This window comes from Drosophila eugracilis, unplaced genomic scaffold (genome assembly GCF_018153835.1).
Source record: "Drosophila eugracilis isolate 14026-0451.02 unplaced genomic scaffold, ASM1815383v1 contig_2156, whole genome shotgun sequence".
NCBI classification, from domain to species: domain Eukaryota; kingdom Metazoa; phylum Arthropoda; class Insecta; order Diptera; family Drosophilidae; genus Drosophila; species Drosophila eugracilis.
The window spans coordinates 176,219-200,118 of NW_024573040.1; the positions used below are offsets into that span (position 1 = coordinate 176,219).

The 23,900-nt window shown below is 40.0% G+C and overlaps 1 protein-coding gene across 7 annotated transcripts in view; it reads left to right on the forward strand.

Moving 5' to 3' along the window:
- Positions 1–23,900, forward strand: part of LOC108103095 (UDP-N-acetylglucosamine--peptide N-acetylglucosaminyltransferase 110 kDa subunit) — a 106,006-nt gene that overhangs the window by 35,151 nt on the left and 46,955 nt on the right. Inside the window, exon 7 of one of the 7 annotated variants that reach the window (XM_041818394.1) lies at positions 18,088–18,115. The exons of 2 other annotated variants lie outside the window; for them this stretch is intronic. In XM_041818394.1, coding sequence (XP_041674328.1) covers positions 18,088–18,100 — 13 coding nt within the window. In that variant the 3' untranslated portion in view covers positions 18,101–18,115. Of the gene's footprint in view, positions 1–745; positions 1,292–14,924; positions 14,965–15,965; positions 16,734–18,087; positions 18,116–23,900 lie in introns of those variants that run through there. 4 more of the 7 variants (XM_041818393.1, XM_041818392.1, XM_041818395.1 and 1 more) reach the window with 4 other exon arrangements.

Here is a 23,900-nt window from a genome sequence, read left to right on the forward strand (position 1 = left end):
AATTTGCATATTAATTTGTTGTATGGTGCCATTATTTATAGATTATATAATAGAAGCTGTTGTATTGCTTCTGTCCTGAAATCCACTCAGTGGGTCAGAAACCACAATAACCTTGTACAACGTTATAACAGATGCATATAGAGCCATTACTTCAATGAGACGCTTAACTTTGATAGAGTTAGAAGGAAACTAGCTTTTGGAGTCGATGGATGTCCTGAGCTACGAGAACTGCAAGAAAATGAAGAAGACAATTCTTTATTAACAACTTCATTTAAAGTAGAAAAAATGAGATCAGAAAAATGAGATCAATGAGGTGTGTGAAGTGATGGTGTTAGGTATGGGAACGTTTTGTTGTTAAGTATAATACAATATATAGGCGTTTCTTTATTTATGTTTTAAATTAATATTATTTTATTATATATAATGTTCACATTGCATTTCTATCCGGTTCTGCTCCGCATGAGCACGCCTTCACTTAGCGAGCTCTTCTCGAATAATGTTTTCGTTCCTACTGTCCTCGTTTCTTTATACGTCGTTTTTCATCTTCTTTCTTGCCATATTGCCGTTCCTGGTGTTTCGCCGTTATAGGGATTTGAATATTTTTGGAAATGATATTGTATCGGACACATGCAGTTCAGATAATCGATCGCCGTCCTGGTGCTATGTCACCGGGTGGAACATCGGGCTCAATACCTTTTAATACAACTGCAAGCTTTTGCTAATATGTGTAAGAATTCTTATATAGTCCATCTAGGTATTTCGAAACAGCCCAGATGTGCTCTTCCAATTTTGTTTTTAACTGTGTTCAGCATACTTTGAAAATAGCAGCTACTTGTCGTTCCAAGCTTAGGAAACTCTACTGGTTGCTTAAGCCAACGAGCAAGCTAAGCCTAGCTAACAAAGTGCTGCTGTACAAATCAATTGTGGTGCCCTTGATGATGTACTGCATCCAACTATGGGGCTTGGCTTCAGATTCTAACGTTATGAAAATTCAAAGGGTTCCAAACCGGGCGTTGCGCATGATTGCAAATGCGGCTTGGTACGTCAGAAACAAAGCTCTAGAAGATGACCTCCACATTCCCTCTATTAGGGAATAGATAAACAGGCACTCGAGTCGGTACAACGATCGTCTCACAGCTCACACAAACCACTTAGCCTCCTCGCTGGTTTACGCTACTATTAGAAGACGTCTAAAGCGAAGGCATCCAGCCGATCTCTGGACAAGAGGACGCCAAATTTATCAAGTCCTAAAGCAGTAATTTAGCATTAGCATTTAGCATTGATCTCTAGTTATCTAGTAATAAAAATAAGTTAATTTCCTTCCTGTTATGTATTTATGTTATTTGTTCTTTGTAGTACTCAACGTATTATAGCCATTAAGTTGGCTGATTGACGTTTAATAAATGTATTGTTATATCAAAAAAAAAAAAAAAACTTTGTTCCCCTATGTAAGCAGATGTTGTCTTTGTTGAGGCAGTGACGGGCACTATTGATAATAAAATAGTTGCGAAGGGCTTTGGCTGGAGAGTTTATTTGGTTGTAACATAAGGATTATTTATAATTTATCGTGATCGCTCATTCCGAAGAACGTATTTTTCTTACTCATTTTGCTTTGTATTGTTTCCACACTCAAAAAACAAATGGATTTTTATCGCTCTGGTTACAAAACTAGGAGAAAGAAAGTAAGCGAGAGCAGATAAAAAGCTTGGGAAGACATAGCTTTAAAGCTCCGTTATCAAACAAACAACAGCCAATGGCATTTAAAATTGATCAATTTTTTTAAATAGATTATTAAAACAAAAAGAAACTATATAGTCGAGTGCTGCGACTATAAGATACCCGTTACTGTTTTACACAATTTTAAAATATTCCTTTTGCTAGTGAAAATTTTAAAAGCGCCACCTATTGTCGGAGAAAGCATGTTGAGTACCTGATTGTGACGTCACTGCCCATATGAGGCCTTATAACCTAAGTTTCTTTATAAATAGCGAACTAATGTTCCGATTTGAAAGTTTTTTGGTAAATCGGTAGAGATTAATAGAAATAAGTTAAATAGGGTCAAACGAAGGCAAACGAACGCCCAAGTTTTCCGCGGTTTGTGGGCGTTAGAGTGGTCGCAGCCAGATAAAAAATAGCTCTTATGGTTCCCAAGATTTTCGCATTTTCGGTTTTTCGGGTTTTGTTGGCGTGGCTTGTTTAAAAAAATACAATTCGCATTGGGATCATCATAAAAACCTACATGCTTAATCCGAACTTTCTATCACTTATAGTTACCGAGATATCAGCTTTTCTAGAAAATGCCAAAAGCCTGGTGCGCGTAGAAATGTGTGTGGACGGATGATGGTACCACCATAAATTGCGCTAGCATCCCAAGATTATACATACTGAATTTCAACTTTCTAGCTATAATAGTTCCTGAGACTTAAACGATTTTAGTTTTTCGTGATTTTTGGGCGTGGTAGGATTAGGAAATAAACTTGCGCTGCGTATGGACCGCAATAATCTTCATGCTTAATCTCAACTTCCTCTCTCTTATAGATTTCTGAGATTTCAGCGTTCATACGGACAGACGGACGGATAGACGGACATGGCTCGATCGTCTTTGCTATTGATACTGATCAAGAATATATAAACTTTATAGGGTCGGAACGCTTTCTTCTACCTGTTACATACTTCTCAACGAATCTAGAATACCCTTTAACTCTACGAGTAACGGGTATAATTAGCGTGAATATTTAATATGAGTTTATATTAAACGAACAAAAACTTGTGAAGTGAAGGGTTCTAATTGGTACTTCCGAATTAGAGAATTTATCAACTACGACAGGGCATGATACTTCCTAAGGATAGGGAGTTCGAATGTTAACTATTTTATTTGTCTTAAATTATCTTATGCTATGGACAGAGATGAAGACAAAACGAGAGCGGGAGAGAGGAGAGCGGTGGCCGATTTTGGGTTTATTGCGTCCCGCTCCCCTCTTTACACTGGAAGACTGACCATTAAACGAACACCGCCCCCTCTGAAGGGACGACGTCCTTCAGTACTGCATCGGTAGAAGCGACAATCTATGAATGGCGCGCCGGTGCGTTGTTCCCTCCGCTGTCTTCACGTCCGCCACTCGGACCTTGCCATCAGAGCCGACGTGCACCGCCACCACGCGCCCGATCCTCCACTGCTGGGGCGGCATGTTGTCCTCTTCCACGACGACGAGCGCTCCGGCCGAATTCGCCTGAGCGAAAAGCTTTATTGGGCCCCGCTCCCCTCTTTAAACTGGAAGACCGACCATTAAACGAACCCCCCCTCTGAAGGGACGACGTCCTTCAGTACTGCATCGGTAGAAGCGCCAATCTATGAATGGCGCGCCAAGGCGTTGTTCCTTTCGCAGTCTTCACGTCCGCCACTCGGACCTTGCCATCAGCGCCGACGTGCACCGCCACCACGCGCCATATCCTCAACTCCTAGGGCGGCATGTAGGTGTAAGGAAAAGGTGCTGTGCAGACTTCACACCTGCTTCGCATAGACCGCCAAAGTGAGGTGCTCTGGGCGGTATTAACGCAAACTCGCATAATTTTGTTGCGAATGCCTGCAGACCGCTTTCCACGTATACGATAGGTTGTGCTAAATTGTCTACAAAAATCAACGCCACAAATATTAAAAGGGCGGAGGGCTCGAAGTCTGTCTGATGGCAAGTTCCCCATTATTTGCGTCAAGAATAGCTGCTCGAAAGCAGCGCGTGCACGAACGAACAGTTCGGCGACATTCTTCTTGAGCATTGACTAACCATACTTTTTCGCGCAGTAGACTTACAAGAGCTCGAGGACCAGCGACAATTCGTAACGAGCCTTTCGATAGCAACAACGGAAATTTGTCTTCGTACGGGATAGGAGCATTCAATAACCGACGACCAACTCGGAGCAACGTCGAGGAGCACGAATCTAAGCAATTTTCCTGCACAATAGGATTAAACTTCTGAATATTCGGCGATACCGGTCACTGTTTCCGTGTTCTGTGTTTCTGTTTTGCCATGTCGTCACTGAATTAGTGAGATTGGATAACTTCTATAATCTCTTCGAACACAAAATCCAGTTCTTTTCGCATAATACTTTTTTTGAATGCGTAGAAACTTTCTTACACTTTCGAATAAATTGGAGAACACACACGAAAACTCTCAGAAGCTTCAAGTGCGACGAAAAGGACTCTATTTTCTGAAGCAAACCATTAGGTTCTGTTGTAGCGATCCGAGTTAACGCCGACTTGCATAACTCCATTGACATAACTTCTGAAGCTGGTTCGAAGTGTGAGTTTACAGTCCATATGCTTTCTGAGTCGAGTAAAAATGATGGCCCAGCAAACCAGATGGACGTGACGAGCTCTTCAACGTCACATTCTCGACACACTATATCCACTGGGTTTACGTTCGTAGGTACGTATCGCCAAATTGCTTTTTCTGACCACTCTTGGATTTCCGCTACTCGTTTTGAGACGAAAACGGATAACGACAAGAGATGGGGTTTAATCCAATGCAGAGTGATCTCGGAGTCAGTCCATAGGACAATTGTACTTATTGGGCAATTAATTTGCCCAATTGAGAGCCAACGTAGATGCACGCTCCATATGTTCGCATGAAAGCGTCAGCGAAGCCGTATATCTCAATCGGGACCGGCGGATCTGTGTGAACGAATCGTGGTACCATAACTTTGGGCACATGAAGCAAAGTTTCCTTGAAGGCTTCCCACGACGATAGTAACTGCATTGGTAGCGACTCGTCCCAATCTAATTTTCGAAGCCACAGCCATCAAGATGTCATTCAACGCAAAATTCGTCGATGTGCGGCTTGAGGCATCGAATGCCACTCTTAGTTGAGGTGCTTTGAGGCCGCAGCACGCATTGGTGCGGAATAAAATAGTGTGGGTCATCTGGAATTTTATCATTAGTAGAGGATATGTTGCTCATTGATACATATTCCTCCATGAAATCCAGATACATTTTCTTTAACGAAGGATCTTTTGATTATCTCCTTTCAAGCGACAAAAATCTACGTTTCGCAACTTCATATGACGAACCAAGAGTTATTGGGTCAGATTTGAACGGCAGACGAAGTTGCTGCTCAGGAGTATGGACTTTAGCCTTAGGCGGCAAGTCTTCCACAGACCAACATTTCTGCAGGGTGGTGTCGATTGACTCCATCGCCTCTTCCTAACGGCTGAGATGTACCGAATTTTCTGCCTTTATTTTGTTTTCCGAGGCACATCTTCCGGACACTTCCGGACACTAATCAGTCTGCGCAGATAAGCATGCCAATTTTTTGAGGCTTAAAGAAGAATGGATCTGCCAATTGAATATTTTTAGATACCTTCCACCTGCTGGTGTTCACCGCTTGATCTTTATGATAACCAGAAATATTTTTTTAAACATAAAAATTGGACGACAACTGACTGCTTCCTATTCACCATTGTGTGTATTTTTTTTGTTGCTTGAAGACTAGTTTCACCAATGCCCCGAAAGCACATACCCACGTCCTCTCTTTTGATTTGTAGTTTTAATTTTGTAATTTACTTGTGAACCAAAGTCAAAGAACGTTCGAGCCATCGCAAATTCGCCACTTTTCGTTAGTACGCTTAAATAGCTACGGCAAGAATAACTCTATCCGATACAGACGCATGAAAAACATGAGAACTGGATGGAGACTCTTGCATGGGCGCGGGCTGAGAAGGAGGCGGCAACGCGAGATTTGTAATAGCAGAGTATCTTTGCAACAATGTATGGTGAGAAGATTTGCACACCCTACACCTACACCTGTTCGACTTGCATTTTTTAACAGTGTGGACCTTGGGAAGGCACTGCATAAGGGCACTTTTTAGCAAAATCGAACCCTGGCTGCACGTTTAGAGAAGCGAAAGAAGTGCTATTTCCTATTTGATGCACTGCCGAGGTGAAAAACACACATAAGGCACAGTCGTCCCTAGCAGCGACCAACGAAAAACTTTTATTTCCACTCTTCTTCGGAAAAGTATTGTTAGGCTGAACATTTTTGGGCTTGGAAGCCTCTTCGGCGACCATGTGCTGGTATCGCCTATCCAAAGCCGGGTTTATATATTGGCTCCAAAAGGGGAGCGAATTACTAACTATAGTCCAACTGTTCTTCCCACTTTCTCTTTGTTTCTGCATCGACTTTGCTTATTATTAAATGAATTATTAATGAATGAATATTCGTTATCCGTTTGTCATGCCCAATAGACACCTTAGAATCTGACTGTGTCAATCAGGTTTCTCAATGCTGTAGCTGATGGCTGGGACATTTTCGGAAGATTGAAAAGTGTCGATATATTGTCGAAGAAAATCAGACAATCATTACCGTACACCCGCTTCAGGCTAGCCTGAGCTTTGGGGTAAATAACCGCAATGTCTTGGAGCGCCCTGACTGTGCCGAAAGCGTCGCCAACGAGACACGATATCAAATTATTGAATTTTTCAATTTGAGGTGCTTTGAGGCCGCAGCACGCATTGGCGCGGAATGAAATAGTGTGGGCCATTTGGAATTGGAAAGCATCAGAAGAGGACATGTGGCCCCTTAATACAAATTCCTCCATGAAATCCAGATACATTTTCTTTAAAGAAGGATGTTTTGACAATCTTCTTTCAAGCGACCAAAATCTACGTTTCGCAACATACAGTATAACGAACCAAGAGTTATTGGGTCAGATTTGAACGGCAGACGAAGTTGCTGCTCAGGAGGATGGACTTTAGCCTTAGGCGGCAAGTCCTCCACAGACCAACATTTCTGCAGGGTGGTGACTTATTTTTTGTTTTCCGAGGCTTATCTTTCGGACACTACCCAGCCGAGAACAGTCTTTGTAAAATGGAAAGTTTAGGCCCCTGCTTTTTTTGGCCAACTAACAGATTTTCAATCAGTCTGTCGATAAGCATGCCAATTTTTTGAGGCTTAAAGAAGAATAGAATTGCCAATTGAATATTTTCTGGTACCCTCCACCTGCTGGTGTTCACCGCTTGATCCGGATGATAATCAGAAATATTTTTTAAAACATAAAAATCGGACGACAACTGACTGCTTCCTATTCGCGACTCCGCTATTGTGTTTTTTTTTGCTTGAGCACTAGTTTCACCAAAGCCCCGCAAGCTCATGCCCACGTCCTCTCTTTTAATTTGTAGTCTTAGAGTCAGAGTCAAACAACGCTCGAGCCATCGCAAATTCGCCACTTTTCGTTGGTACGCTTAAATAGCTACGGCAAGAATAACTTTATCCGATACAGACGCATGAAAAACATGAGAACTGGATGGAGACTCTTGCATGAGCGCGGCCTGAGGAGAAGGCCGCAACGGTGGATTTTTATTGACAGAGTATCTGTGCAACAATGTGTGGTGAGATGATTTGCACACCCTGAACCTGTTCGACTTGCATTTTTTAACACTGTGACCTTTGGGAAGTCAGTTAATGCATAAGGACATATTTTTTTAGCAAAATCGAACTTCTGCTGCACTTTTAGGTAAGGGAAAGAGGTGCAATTTCCTATTTGATGATCTGCCGAGGTGCAAAACACACATAAGGCATGGTCGTCCCTGGCAGCGACCAACGAAAAACTTTTATTTCCACTCTTCGGGAACGTATTGTTAGGATGAACATTTTTGGGGTTGGAAAACTCATCGGCGACTATGTGCTAGTATCGCCTATCCAAAGCAGTCTCACAATTCGCTCCGAAGGGGAAGCGAAGTATAGGTCAACTATTCTTCCCACTTTTTCTTAGTTTCACCATCGACTTTGCTCATTATTAAATGGATGAGAATGGCATTCGTTATCCGTTGGTCATCACCAATAGACAGCAGAGAATCATAAAGAGCTCTGATTGTGTCGATCAGGTTTCTTAATGCTGTAGCTGATGGCTGGTACATTTTCGGCAATTTGAAAAGTGTCGATATATTGTCGAAGAAAATCAATCATTACCGTACACCCGCTTTAGGCTGGCCAGGGCTTTGGGGTAACTTGAAACGCCCTGACTATGCCCTAAGCGTCGCCAGCCAGACACGATAATCAATGATTGAATTAATATCGCGGAGAGTGTCATCTTTGTCGATAAATGTTTAAATTCGGAGGGCTTTTCGCTGAAGGTTGGAAGAGCAACGCTCGGCAAACGGCATTTGGAAGTGCATCGGCGGAGCAGCATCATCGGCGCTCGTACGCCGATGCTTATTAGCGAAATCAGTAATGATTTTGCCATTACAGCAGTTTCTTCCAGTTCCTGCCGGAACAAATTCTCTGCGTGTATTGCTTCGATTTGATTCTGAATCAAAGAAGCATTTTCAATGTGCGACTTCAAAGTTTCTAATCGACATTCTAATTCAACTGGATTTAGAGATAGCCGCCGACCCTTTTGTAAACACTGCTGTGTTCGGGATATACTACTCATTATTACATTTCGTTTATTTTTAAGCGCTCCGATTTCTTTGCTCGCCATGTTGTTGTATATTGAAATTTTTAAAGAATCAAAGAGCATGGTAAAAAATTTATTTTAATTCGAGAAAAAAGAGTAGTATATTTCGAACGAAGGCAAACAGGGGACTTGTCGATGAATTTTCGAAAAAAATAAAATTAATATTTTATTTGTTAATTTCTTCGGCACTAATACGCCGCACGCCCAAAAATTTAAAGGGTAGCACAAACTCCGCCAAAATACCGAAAACGCTGCGAAAAACCACAACAACGCTTGCAGTTGTCAACCTTAAACATTCTATACATGTATAGCCGATTCGGTTCGCTCAGCAACTTCCCTCTTTGGCTCAATTTATATTGTTTTTCCTAGTGGGGTTCTGATGGCTTCTGGCTGTTGTGTAAGTTAGACCGACGCGGAGGTTTATATTGAAAACTTGTTTATTGTTTTTATACCCGTTACTCGTAGAGTAAAAAGGGTATACTAGATTCGTTGAAAAGTATGTAACAAATAGAAGGAAGCGTTTCCGACCCTATAAAGTATATATATTCTTGATCAGGATCAATAGCGAAGTCGATTAAGCCATGTCCGTCTGTCCGTCCGCCCGCCCGCATGAACGCTGAGATCTCAGGAACTGTAGCAGATACAAAGTTGAGATTAAGCATGAAGATTCTTAAGGTCCCGCGACAGCGGAAGTTTATTTCAGCATCCTGCCACGCCCACAAATCACGAAAATTTAAAATCGCTGTAGTCTAAGGAACTATTAGAGCTAGGAAGTTGAAATGCAGTATGTATAAACTTTGGATGCCAGCGCATTTTAGTGGTACTATTATCTGGCTACACCTATCCATACGTCCACCAAGCTCAAAATGCAGTTTTCGCATTTTCCAGAAAACCTAATATCTCGGTTACTATAAGTGATTGAAAGTTTGGAATAAGCATGTAGGTTTTTATGATGCACCAAATGCGAATTGTTTATTTTCTATCTAGCCACGCTCACCCTAACGCCCATAAAACCCGAAATCCCAAAAATGCAAAAATCTCGGGAACTAAAAAGGCTAGAAAGTTAGGCCTAAGAACACTTATTTTAGGGATGCCGCTGCAACTACGCCCACCCTAACGCCCACAAACCGCGGAACACTGTGACGTCAATAATAATATTATAAATTCCTTCGCTTGACCTTGTATAACTTATTTCTGTTAATATCTATCGATTTACCAAAGATTTTTAGAATCGGAACATTAATTCGCTACTTATGAAGAAATTTAGGTTATAAGGCCTCACATGGGCAGTGACGTCACTATTAGTTACTCGACATGCTTTCTCCGACAATAGGTGGCGCTTGGGGAATTTCCACAAAAAAAATGAATATTTTAAAATTGTGTAAAACAGTAACGGGTATCTTATAGTCGCAACACTGTACTATTGCGTTTCCTTTTGTTAGGAATGTTTATGGTAATCGCAAAGCCAATTAAATTGGGAAGTTTCTGTGGGTCTGCCGGCCAGTAAGTTGGTGTGTCAGAAGAAACATAGTCGAGCTTGTTCTTAGCTTTGATAATTGCATTATAGAGCTGCTTTCCTTTTGGAGTTACGAGACGAGATCCCCAGTGCAATGAAGTGGTCTCTGAGTGAGTTGACAAACTGGATAAACTCATCTTCGGCTATGGCGAAGCGTGGGGGGCAGTATACGGCGGCTAGCGTTAATTGCTTGCCAGTATTTAGGTGTATATTTATGGATGTGGCCTGTAGGTAGTTTTTAACAAATTTCGTATGATAATGGTGCTTAATACGGCTCCTGATTAAAATTCTAGTCCCGCCGTAAGCTTTACCATCTGGATGGTTTGTTCCATAGAATGAATATCCTCGTAGTTGGAAATTGTATCTGATTGTAAGATGTGTTTCTGAAAGCAGCATTACGTCGATTTGATTGTCTGGTAGGAATTGCGCTAACTCGAGTTTATGCTGCGAAACGCCGTTAGCGTTCCTCGTAGATATTCGTAGGGAAGTCATTATTTGGATTGTTGTGAAACCAGCACTTGTATTAATAGATTTTGGTTTCGCATCAGATCCTGCATTGTTGTACGCATAAACGACATAAACTCCGTAAGGCTTTGTTGTAGATTGCATATCATAACTTCAAAGTTACTTTTTGGCTGCTCTGGCGGTTGATGCTGCTGAGTCGTGTTCGGTTCTTGGTATGCTGATTGCGGCAATGAGCTTTTTGAGGCTGGGGTAGACAGTCCTGATTTTAAAGCACTTGCGTATGTAACATTTTTGGCAGAGTTTATGGGTCCTAGTGAGGATCTGGCTGCAGTCGAGAAGAAGACTTCAGGGTTTGACCTGGAGGCTTTCAACTGTTTATTTTGGGTGCGGGCAGTAATTCCCCTCTGGTGGACTCGACTTTTCAGCTCCTTATAATCTGGGCAACCTCTATAGTTGTGTGATTTCCACCGTAGTTGCCGCACTTTTTTGAGTTGTGGTCATCTTTGCTCGCTGGGCAGTGTGCGGAGTCATGAAGCTCACCACAAACTACACACACCGGGCGCAGTTTACAGTAAGACCTTGTATGGCCAAATTCTTGACAGTACGCACATTGTACCGGGCCATTGCCTTTGTGCGGCTCCTCAACCGTAATTCTGTGGTGCAGCAGGAACTGAAGATTGTATATAGGGTGCACTTCGTATTTCATTAGGGGCTTAATTTCTGGTTCGAGCTCAACCTTAAAGAGTGGCCGCGGCTTTCTATCCCAGTCTTCAATCTGTCTTAGCACTAAATCCCTTCTCTTGTAGCGCCTTTGTTATCTCTGCAGGCGATACTTCGGACTCTATGCCCGACTTGGAGGCCCTTGCTGCTTTTTAGCTGATACGTATAAAAGTTTTTTTTTGTCGGTGAGATATTTTGATAATACTCTGTAATCATCTTCAGATTTCGTTTGAACTTTTGTTTCCTGGATGTTGCCCTTTACGAGTGGTATTATTTGAAAATTGTCCTTGCCAATAAGCTCCATAATTTTGTTGACAAGAACGTTGGAACCTTTTTCTCGTATGTAAATTGGCGGGGGCTTCCTTTTTTCGACTTCAGTAGATTCGGCATCATCCTCATAGGCTGCCAAGATTTTTTTTTTTTTTTTTTTTTTTTAGTGGGCGTTTCTATTGCAGCTATGTTAGCATTTCCACGGGTTATTTTGTGTTGAGAGTTTAGGGGGCTTAGCTTCCTTTTGATTTGGATGTAGCGATCCATACCAGTCTGCACAGGCGGCTTGATATTGTCTTTGTTTTTGTTCTCTTTTTCGGGCAGCGCAGCGGCAGAAGTATTATTGTTTGCGCTGCTAGCTGATGACCTCGTTAAACGCGCTGTCGTTATAGTTATCGTTACGGTTGGCGTAGTCAAATAAATTGCGAAATTAGTTACTGCGCCCTTTGGCTGCAGAGACATCGATGGTAGCGAGGGGAAGCAAGAACGCGCTCTCTCGCTCTGTACGTTTCAAAATTCGGTCAAGTTTGGGGTAATTGACTGTGTTTGGGAAGAGCTTGCATTACTTTCGGTTGCTTTAAAAGAGAAGTGAGCGTTGTTTCTTTGTTCTAAGAGCCGTCTCTCGTCTTGCTCACGTTGACGTTGTGTGCAAACGTCGTTTAAACTCATTGCAATCGAGGTTGAGTTTGTTAGAATTTTAAGTGTTATGTTTTATATTAATTAATTGATTAATCAAAATAAACATTACCGATTTCATCGCTAAAAGCGTCTTTTCCCGTTTTTGTTGGTTTACGAAACCAGTCACTGCACTTTTTTGGATATTATTGAATACTTTTTCCCGGGGCACAATAAAATACACGTCTGCATACGACGACGGTTCAATTATTTGGCTTTGAGCTAGAATGTTGAAATTCAGTATGTATAATCTTTATATGCCAGCGCATCTTATAGTAGTACTACTATCCGGCCACAAGACTCAACAGACGGATTTCGGATTTTCTAGAAAAGCTGATATCTCGGTAACTATGAGAGATAGAATGTTCGAATTAAGCATGTATGTTTTTATGATACCCCTTATGCGAATTGTTTGTTCCGATCAACCCACGCCCACTCTAAGGCCCACAAAACCAGAAAAACCAAAAATGCAAAAAACTCGGGAACTATAAGAGCTAGAAAGTTGCTGAAAGTTTTATTTAAAAGATGCCACTGCAACTTGCCCCTAGTTTTCATCTGGTCACGCACACCCTAACGCTTACAAAAGGGGGAAACCTGTGGCGTCTATAATATTATAGTGCCATAATATTATATTGCATTCGTTTGCCCTTGTATAACTTATTTCTGTTAATATCTATCGATTTACCAAAGATTTTTCAAATCGGAACATTATTCGCTATTTATGAAGAAATTTAAGTTATAAGGCCTCACATGGGCAGTGACGTCACTATCAGTTCCTCAACATGCTGTCTCCAACAATAGGTGGCGCTGGGAAATTTCAACTCTCAAAATTAATATTTTAAAATTGTGTAAAACAGTAGCGCGTATCATATAGTCGTAGCACTCGACTATAGCGTTTCCTCTTGTTTCCTCTGCCCGGGGTCACCATGAATATTTAATATTAGTTTATATTAAAAGAACGAAAAACTTGTGAAATGCAGGGTTTTAATTTGTACTTTCGAATAAGCGAATTTATTAACTACGACAGGGCACGGTACGTGCTAACGATAGGAAGTTCGAATGTTAACTATTTTATTCGTCTTAAATTATCTTATGCTATGGACAGAGATGAAGACTAAACGAGAGACTGAGAGAGGAGAGCGGTGGCCAAATTCTGAGTCTGAGCGAAAAGCTTTATTGGGTCCCGCTCCCCTCTTTTCCCTGGAAGACCGACCATTGAACGAACATAGCGTCTTTTCAGTGTGAGGAAATTTTATACTGCTAAACACTAATTATTTTTGATAAATACTCAGATCGATGAAAACCACGTCCATACGCGGCGGAGAAAAATGCGCAATGAGTGACTCTATATGGTTTTTCTATGTCCATTGTTATACGGTTTCTATCTGGAATTTGTATTACCCTATTAGTACTAAATTTTATTAACTCTTTTATCATATTTATACCCTTTACTCGAAGAGTAAATGGGTATATACTGTCTGTCTTTGTTTTTGCCTGCTTGGCCTAACATCCTTGTCGTTCCAACAGCTGTCTTTAGTACGGCAACACGATTTAGTTTTTACAGAACGATGGAACTTGTGGGTGATCGAAAGATCGCTCTCGTTGATCAAACACTGCAGCTGCCAGCCTCCAATGGCCACCTCACCTTTCCCCTCCCTCGATCTCCATGCTCTCCACGTTGCCATGCCCTCCACGTGGCACTGGCTGACACATAGTAGTCCGAGATGTTGCGATCTTCAGAGTCATTGACCGCAGCACGCTTGTGACTCATGTCCCCAGGGGAAGTGCCTCGTGAGAGCGTGGCACAAGTGGATGTATGCAGTGATTGGCAGATGGACTGTACCGTGGGCGTGTCTTCGAACTGCATGCGCAGAAGATCCAACTTCTTGGTCATATCGTTCAGTGCATCAGTAATCTTCTTCCGATCGGCATTGGCCAGGTTGAATTTGCCGAGCTCATTGGAACGCGACTTGTGCACTCTCTCAGCAGTGATCCACTCCTTGGCTTTATTGTCCAGTCGGTTCTTTAGCTCTTCGCTCTCACAAAGTTACGTACCCGGCCAATATAAGTGGCCAGACGATCGTTCAAGTATTGAAGCTCAAACCTCTAAACCAAACCATCTCCAAAAACTACCCATCTAAACCATCTAGTTTGATTAGCCCAGCTGAGGTCAAACCAGAGGAAACGCTATAGTCGAGTGCCGCGACTAGATACCAGATACTGTTTTACACAATTTTAAAATATTCATTTTGCTAGTAAAAATTCCCAAAGCTCCACCTATTGTCGGAGAAACCATGCTAAGAAACTGATTGTAGCGTCACTGCCGTGTAAGTCCTTATAACCTTAATTTCTTAATAAATAGCGAAATAATGTTTCGATTTAAAAAAATATTTTGTAAATCGATAGATATTGATAAAAATATGTTACGCAAGGTAAAACGAAGATAGACACTATAATATTATGGAAGCCACAGTTTTGGTTTTTCGGGTTTTCTGGGCGTTAGAGTGGGCGTGGCTTGATTGAAAAAACAATTCGCATTGGGGGCATTATAAACACCTACACGTTTAATCTAAATTTTCTATCACTTATAGTTCCCGAGATATCCGCTTTTCTAGAAAAAAACGTCATTTGAGCTTGCTGCGCGTAAGAATGGGTGTGGACGGGTGATGGTACCACCATAAAATGCGCTGGCATCCCAAGATTATACATACTGAATTTCAACTTTCTAGCTATAATAGTTCCTGAGATTTAAACGATTTTAGTTTTTTGTGATTTTTGGGCGTGGCAGGATAAGGAAACAAACTGAATTTAAACTTTCTATCTCTTATAGTTCCTGAGATCTCAGACAGACGGACGGAGGGACAGACGGACATGACTCAATCGACTTCGCTATTGATCCTGATCAAGAATATATATATTTTATAGGGTCGGAAACGCTTCCTTCTACCAGCTGCATACTTTTTAGCGAATCTATTATTTTAGTAAAAACAGGCTGGCTCCATTCAGGAAATCCACACGCTGGCAGCAACCTTCCAGTTGGATATATCTATGTTCAGACCAGGTTGACGCTCGGCGATGTGAGTCTGCCTCAATCTGTACCGAATACGTAGATAGGCGAGACATCAGTCAAACATTAACCGATGCTCCATCCGTAGTTAATTCAGTGTCAGTCACCGCCACAGAGCATTCGGACCGATGAATCTAAAGATGGCTGGCCAGCCGTGATGTGGTGAGATAAACTTGACAGGGAAGGAACGCTTCTGATCGACCACGAACAAGAATGTTGGCGGTTGGCAAGAACACTGCTTCAGCGTGATGATCCTGGGTGACGAACGCGTTAGCTGGCGGAGCCTGAGAGGCCGCAACCTCATTGCACGAAAACAATGCTGGGTAATTGCTCGCAAGGATGTAACAGGGCATGATCTCACGATTACACGTTGGGCAGCGGGAGGATGAGCATCCGCGGGCGAAGTGTCCAGACTTGAGGCAAATAAAGCAGAGGTGAAGGCGCCGAAATTCATCTTATCGTTCCCCTACTGGCAAGGCGAGGAACCTTGGGCAAGAACCAGGGCGTAGAAATCCGGCAACTCGGCATAGCCACCGCTGAATGCTGGCATTGGCAACGGGGGAAATGAGGGAGCAGGCGTGTATGTAGTGGGTGAAATACCAGCACGACTGGTACCATCCAAAAGCGTAAATGGGCAGCAGCTCTACTGGAGCTCTACCGTTCCGTATACAGTAACGGAATAAGAAGATAAACTACTTCTTAATTCATTAATTCTTATAATTAATATTTTATTACTTTTTCTTTTATTTTCTTTAATATAATTAAAATGTTAAGAATATAAATGTATAGGGTAGTTTTTTTTAGAGTTATACAACTTTAACTTGTCATTACTGTTCAAGATGGTATCGCGCTCTATGTCAATTTGATCGGCGACTAAATCGACGAAGCACACTTCTGGTTGAATGGCTACGTCAACAAACAAAACTTCCGCATTTGGAGTAAAGCTAACCCTCAAGTGTATCAAAACACCGTTACATCTAGAAAAACTGACTGATTGGTGCGCTTTATGGGATGGTGGAAACATTGGGTCATACTTCTTCAATAACGATAATGGCCAGAACGGTACAGTCATCGCAAGTTGGACGCCAAGACTACACTACATCCGATCCAGCCGTGGCGGTCATTTACCAGAAATCATATTTAAAATGTAATGCCACAAGTTATAAATAAATAAAAAATAAATAATGAAATAATAAAAAATGTATGTCAATCGAATAATCCATCGTCGATTCATTGAAATTTAAAGTTCTATACCTCTAAGCGGTGAGTCGGCATGCCCGGCCGATCGCACGGTTACTATGTGAGCATAACACTCTCCCATGTCCGGCCGCTATCCTCGCCGCTTATATACTTATGCATATATATGTGTGCAACTGCTCCGCTGTCTGCTTCTCTGACAGCGTAGATATGCAGCAGAATCTTTTGGCACTCTTTTTCAGACTCATAAGTATTCAAGATCAGATAAGATAGAATTATGAAATGATACTATGATTATGCAACCAATTATTAAAAAAGAAAAAATATTGTAGCTCCGGTCATCACGTAATAAAGAACTTATTCCATTGTAATTAATATTTTCCTTGTGTTTAATTTAATTTGTTAATTAAGGGTGGCAAATTCGTTGTCTTCTCCAAAACAAATACCAATAAACAAAATGATAACAAAAAGATAAGAATTATCTGGCCAAACTCTCCGATTATTTGTCGTATTGTATTATATTTTGAATTTTACAATATTTTTATTTTAGATTAAAAAAAATTTTTAAATGTAATTTTATAGTTGTGTCCTTGTGTTCGAAGATTTCATTATAAGAGCAGCAAAGCAAAAGCCAACTTAATAATTTCACAATAAACTTTTTATACCCGTTACTCGTAGAGTAACGCCAACAAATCACGAAAAACTAAAGTCGTTAATATCTCAGGACGTATTAGAGCTAGAAAGTTAAAATTAAGTATGTATAATGGTGATACCATTTACCGGCCACACCCACTCTAACGCCAACCAAGCTCGAAAGACGGTTTTTGCCTTTTTTTAAAAAAGCTTATATCTCAGTAGCTATAAGTGATAGAATGTTAGGATTAGTCTTACGATTTATGACTTTTATGATGTCCCCAATGCGACTTATTTTTTTTTCATCCAGCCACGCCCACCCCAACGCCCACCAAACTCCACTTCAACCCACAAAATCCACTGCAACATAACATGAGTTTTCTTCCGGCCACGCCCACTCTGACGCCCACAAACTGCAAAAAACTGTGGCGTCTATAATATTATAGTGTATGTCTGCGTTTGACCTTGCATAACATATTTTTGTCAATATCTATCGATTTACCAAAGATTTTTCAAATCGGAACATTATTACTCTATTTATGAAGAAATTTAAGTTATAAGGCCTCACATGGGCAGTGACGTTACTATTAGTTTCTTAACATGCTTTCTCCGAGAATAGGTTGCTCTTTCTAATTTTTACTAGCAAAATGAACATTTTAAAATTGTGTAAAACATAACGGGTATCTTAGTCGCGGCACTCTACTATAGAGTTTGTTCTTGTTAATTATAAACTGCTTATGTCGTATATGAGTAATGGTGTGTAAATAGAGCGCCAATGCTAGAACTAGCTTGAGACACGTTCGCTTGTCCGATCTATCATGGTTGTGAGTGAGGTAAAAGTAAAACAAGTGTGCGCAACAAAGAAGTTAATTATTAATGAGGTGTGTATGTGAGGGCGCTTCAGAACGGATTGGCAATGAACAAAGTTTCAACACTGAACGTTTCATCTGGCCCTGGTTTGGTTTTAAATGTTACAATCCGGACCAACGCCCCAGTAGCCATTTTGATGGAGGAAATCGTTGATGTTTACGAGGTCGTTCAGATAGAGAGCTTCTCCCAGCAATTTCTTGTTTTTTTGATTTTCTTGTTTTTGTAGGTCTTTTCAATGATGGTCTTCTTCTGTATTGGGCGCCTCTTATTTACGCCTTACTGGTTTGCACATGGGATTTCTCTGAACAGTCTCTGGTACAGCCATGGGCAGCCGGTCGTTAATAAAAACAATGCTACAGAAATCTCCCTGTCGCAGCTCTGCACTTCCAGTGCTCCCCACATCGTTGGGGTCCAAGCGAATCGGACATATAACCAATGGATTAGAACCTTTCTTTAGTGAGCACACTACCACAGATTCCAGTGTTAACAGCACCTTGGTCTTTATGCCCGCATTTCAGATCAGATTTAGGGTAAGTTCACCGTTTGGTGCACTATTTGCAATATCTAGCTTCTTGTTACTGATCATTAGAACACTGCTGGAGAAGATGATCCAAAGAATAATTGGCTGGTGCTTGCTCCCCACCTCGGGAGCTTTAGATGTTCCTGCCAGACTGGAGAGCAGCAAGGCGGAAACATTGGAACCTCCCTCCACGTTGTACATCCAGTCATGGGAAGTTGCGTCGATTCCATCAACCATCACTTCTATTTATCTCCAACCGATGCAGAGGTTTCTTGAAACACTGTCTTGATGTATGCCACTTCGTCCAGAAAGCTTTCAACCATTTTGGCAGTATCATTTAGATCCCCGCTCCACACGTCCGTGAGTTTGATGGATATACTTAACGTCTTGGTTTTCGCTTCCTTCGCCTTGTTGTAGTCGCGAACCATGAGATCCACAGCGTGATCGGTAGTGTGTTTCACATATGAAAGAATTCTCCCATTTTAACCATTTGCCAGTCCGTGGTGAGATGGCCACTGAAGTAGGCGATAGGACACCTAAGTCGTCGACTAGCTTAATTCTATCAAAGGGTACTTAAGTTTTGCATCCAATAGGACACCTAAGTCGTCGACTAGTGTAACGTACTCAAATATTGAACATCTACTGTACCAAGAGTACATTCTGTTACATACGCAGGTCGCTCAAACGAACTCAAGTACATCCATATACCCTCGCGCTCCAGCTAAAGAGAGCATAATGAAATATATATAATACATATAAGATATACATAACCGTCTCTCTGCCGTCCAACTGTGGGCAGCGCCGCTACGAGACCTAGGCTTACTTAGAACCTAAGGAAAATGTAAGAATCAGAAACAACTACACGTTGGAAGCGGCATTAGTCTGCTCCAGCAATCAAATAAAAAATTACAAATAAAACCAAGTGTCCTCACTCTACATGGCGACCGTGACATTGGTCCAAAAAAAACCTGGATCTGGATATTACAACGGCGTGGGAAACAACAATGGCCATAACGGCAACGACAGCAACAACGGCAGAAATAACAAAAAAGGAACCACAAAAAGAAACGCAGTGAGTAGAGTGTGATGTGTGCCAAACCTAGTGGCGTTGTCAAAACTACTGAAGCTGCTGAACAGCGGCAATGCAATAAATTGAAACAACTCTGTAAAAATACATGCCGAAGTTGAACACATAAAAAATTTACTAACTGTACGTAAAAATCAAATCACAGCCACACACACATCCACCTACCCTGTAATACAAAATATTGCCAAAAATATAAAAACATTGCCTCCACCAGAGAAAATTGCCATTCCCAAATTAAAGAAGACATGCCCGGATGACTGCGAGGGACCACTATGTTCACTCCATTGCGAGTACACCTGTGCAGCCAGCACCGGTGCCCCATCATAGAAGTATAGCCTGTGCCAGCACCGGCACCGTCTTACGCACCAAGTGAGACCAAGGAATAGTGAACCGACAGCGCTTCCAAGAGCGCATATTTCTTTTTAATTGCACTTCGTTGCAAAATTTTTTTCAATCGCACGGCGATTATATTTTTTCATTTATATCATAAAAACTATTGTAAAATCGAGCGACATTAAAGTAGCCCGATTAGCGTGTGGTTTGAAAACCATACAAAAACTAGGTAGGATAAATGTAAATGAAACAAAAAAATTTATAAGAAGGAATAGATGAGGAGTAATTAGATAAGTAAATTCAGCGAGAAATAGGTGAAAATTATAACTATATTATAATTATAAATTTAACAAAACAGTAATGGCTATAGTACACGTTAAGTCAGTGAATTCCACTGCTAACGTAATAAATAAGGGTAAACCAAATAACATTGATTTGGAATTTGTTAATATAATGCTATTAATAATGCCAATTACTTTTATAAATTGTACAAACTCTATAGTAAATGTTTGAGGAAAAGGTATATAAACCAAGCAAATGACTTGGATAAAATTAAAAAAAAGGAAACAAAGCACACAAACAGCAAATATTAATGATGAAAAATATAATAAAATGTTATTAAATAAATTACGACAAGAAAATGAAATAAAATAAAGAAAATTTGAAACAAAATATATATATATATCTATGTATATTCAAGTATGGATACACAAAGAGCCACAAGCAAAAAATATGAAAGCGACCATTATTTTAGTAGAAGAGTATGATGGAATGAAATGAACTATCAAAAGAACTATCACACATTAAAGCAGAATTTGACAGATCACATAAGTCACTAACACAAAATAGACAAATACAGAAAACCACGGCTAGGAAACACGTAGAAATTTTAGTTAAATGCTTTAATGAAGCTCCAATACTAATCTATGAAAACAGGGATAAGTTAAATAAAGAGTATTAAAGTATCAAAGTTTTTGATTAGACTAAGATCCAATCTAACAACTTTTAGTGAAAGGTTCAATCTCGATATATCAATACCTAATATTCTTAATACCTCAATAATAATTGAAACTGGTGAAGAACCAGAATCAAAAGAAGTTATTGACCAACAAGATTTGGAAGAGGAAGAAATAAATAATCGCACTATCCCAGCTATATTAATGTCTGAATTGGACAATTTTGCAGAATCAGACAATAGCTCGAGCATAGTTGAAGAAATAATTACAATGGCACAGTCGAATACTGATTTTATCAATACTGCATCAAAGCTTATACCAGTATTTGATGGTAAAGCAGAAAACTTAGCAAATTTCCTCGATGCATTGGAAATTATAGAATCAATAAAAGGCGAACACAAACAAGTAGCTATTTCAATAATAAAAACAAAGCTAAAAGGTGTCGCCAGAAACTTTGTCGGAAATGAAACAACTATATCAGAAGTCATTTCCGGACTAAAGAGAAATGTCAAAGGCGAAACTGTAGAAGTATTATCAGCTAAACTGATGAATCTACAGCAACGCAATAAAACTGCTAACCAATACACATCAGAGGTTGAGCAAATGACAAAAGCTTTAGAAAGTTAGTACATAACTGACGGCCTACCACTTGCGTTGGCCAGAAGTTACTCTACACAGTCTGCAGTTAAGGCAATGACAAATAATTGCGCAATTGATAAGGTAAAACTTATCATGCAGGCTGGCACCTTCAACACCATGAATGATACCATATCCAAGTTCGTAAACAGTTGCACGGAAGCAACTGGACAACCTAATACTGTCCTTTATTATAAAAATTATTCTCAGCGTGGTGGAATCCGCGGACGTGGAAACTTTAGAGGAAACTATCGTAGTCGTAATAATAATTACAACAACTACAACAGTTCCAATTATTACAGTAATGGACGAGGCCAATAAAGAGTAAACTCCAGAGGCAGTGGCAACTCGAATCGAGGCCACAATAACAGTAACACAAATAATTCTGTGAGAATACCCAGAATAATTCGGGAAACTCTCACCCTTCAGATACTCAACAGTAAACCACAATGTTGACACAATCAATCTTAGTCTTAATATAGTCTTGTAAACTTTACAAAGTAAAATTTTCCACCATTTCCAATTTTGCACACAGTACAGTGATATATTCGGTCTCGAAACCGAATCAATAACTACAAACAATTTCTACAAGCAAAAGCTAAGGTTGAAGGATAAAGAACCGGTTTACATAAAAAATTTATAGAAGTCCACATAGTCAAAAGGATGAAATTAACATATTTCATCAAGCGTTCATCAAATTGAACTTGAAAAAAGTTCACGAGATATAACGTCATATTCAACAAGCAATGGCTCGTATCGTTTCACACGATTACCTTTCGGTTTAAAAATTCATTTCAGAGAATGATGACTATTGCATTCTCTGGACTAGAACCTTCACAAGCATTTCTTTATATGGATGGCTTAATAGTTATAGGTTGTTCCGAAAAACATATGCTTTAAAACTTAACTGATGTTTTTAAAAAATGTAGGGAATACAACCTAAAGTTACATCCTGAAAAATGCTCATTTTTCAAGCATGAAGTCACTTTTCTGGGACATAAATGCACTGATAAAGGAATCTGGCCAGATGACAAAAAAAACGACGTCAACAAGAGAAGATTTGTTGCATTTTGCAATTATTATAGACGTTTCATAAAAAATTTGGCCGAACATTCTCGTCACATAACAAGATTATGTAAAAAAGATGTTAAATTCGAATGGACAACTGATTGCCAGAATGCCTTTGAATATTTTAAATCGGCATTAATAAATCCGAATTTATTACAATACCCAGATTTCAGCAAAGAGTTTTGCATAATAACGGATGCAAGTGTGGAGCGGTTTTAACTCAAAACAAAAATGGGCTTCAACTTCCAGTTGCTTATGCATCAAGATCGTTTACTAAGGGCGAATGTAATAAAAGTACAACAGAACAAGAATTGACAGCAATTCATTGGGCAATAACTTATTTCAGACCATATGCTTATGGTAGACATTTCACTATCAAGAGTGATCATAGACCTTTAACTTACCTGTTTTCAATTATTAATCTAAGCTCTAAGCTAACGCGCATGCGACTTGAGCTGGAAGAATATAATTTCACTGTGGAATATTTGAAGGGAAAAGACAACTATGTAGCTGATGCGTTATCAAGAATAACCATCAAAGACCTACAAAACATAACTGGCAATATCAATAAAGTCAATACAATCTATCAGAATAGACAGAAAATCCGCGCGGAAAATAAAGAAAAAGAATTGCCTACGCAATCTTTAGATTCAGCTTCTAGGCCCAATGTAGATAAAGTCATAAGCAATGACGAAGTACGTAAAGTAGTGACATTGCATGTAAAAGATATGTTATGTTTATTTAAACATGGCAGGAAAATTACTGCAAGATATGATGTTAGCGATTTAAATACCAATGGAACTCTAGACTTAGGTAATTTTTTCCAAAGGCTTGAACTGCAAGCCGGTATAAAAATCAGCCAACTCAAAGTGGCACCGTGGGAAAATATCTTTGAATATACTTCAATAGATAATTTCAAATTAATGATTTAGTTGCCATACCTGTACCAAACAAGAACGCTAATACTGTCCCTAAAGCAATATTTGAATCTTTTATTCTGAAGTACGGTTCAATGAAGACGTTCATTACGGACATGGGTACAGAATATAAGATTTCAATTATAAATGGTTTGTGCAAATACCTAAGAATTAAAAATATAACATCTACGGCACACCACCACCAGACAGTAGGAACAATAGAGAGAAGTCATAGTACTTTAAATGAATACATACGATCTTATATATCGGTTGATAAAACTGATTGGGACGTATGGATTCAATACTTTGTCTTTTGTTTCAACACGATCCCCTCTATGGCACATAATTATTGTCCATATAAGCTAGTATTTGGTGAAACAAGTAATTTACTAAGACAAATTAATAGCATAGATACCAAAGAAACAATATATAATATAGATGATTATGCTAAAGAAAGTAAATACAGACTAGAAGTAGCATATAAAAGAGCTATGATAATGATAGAACAGCATAAGAATAACA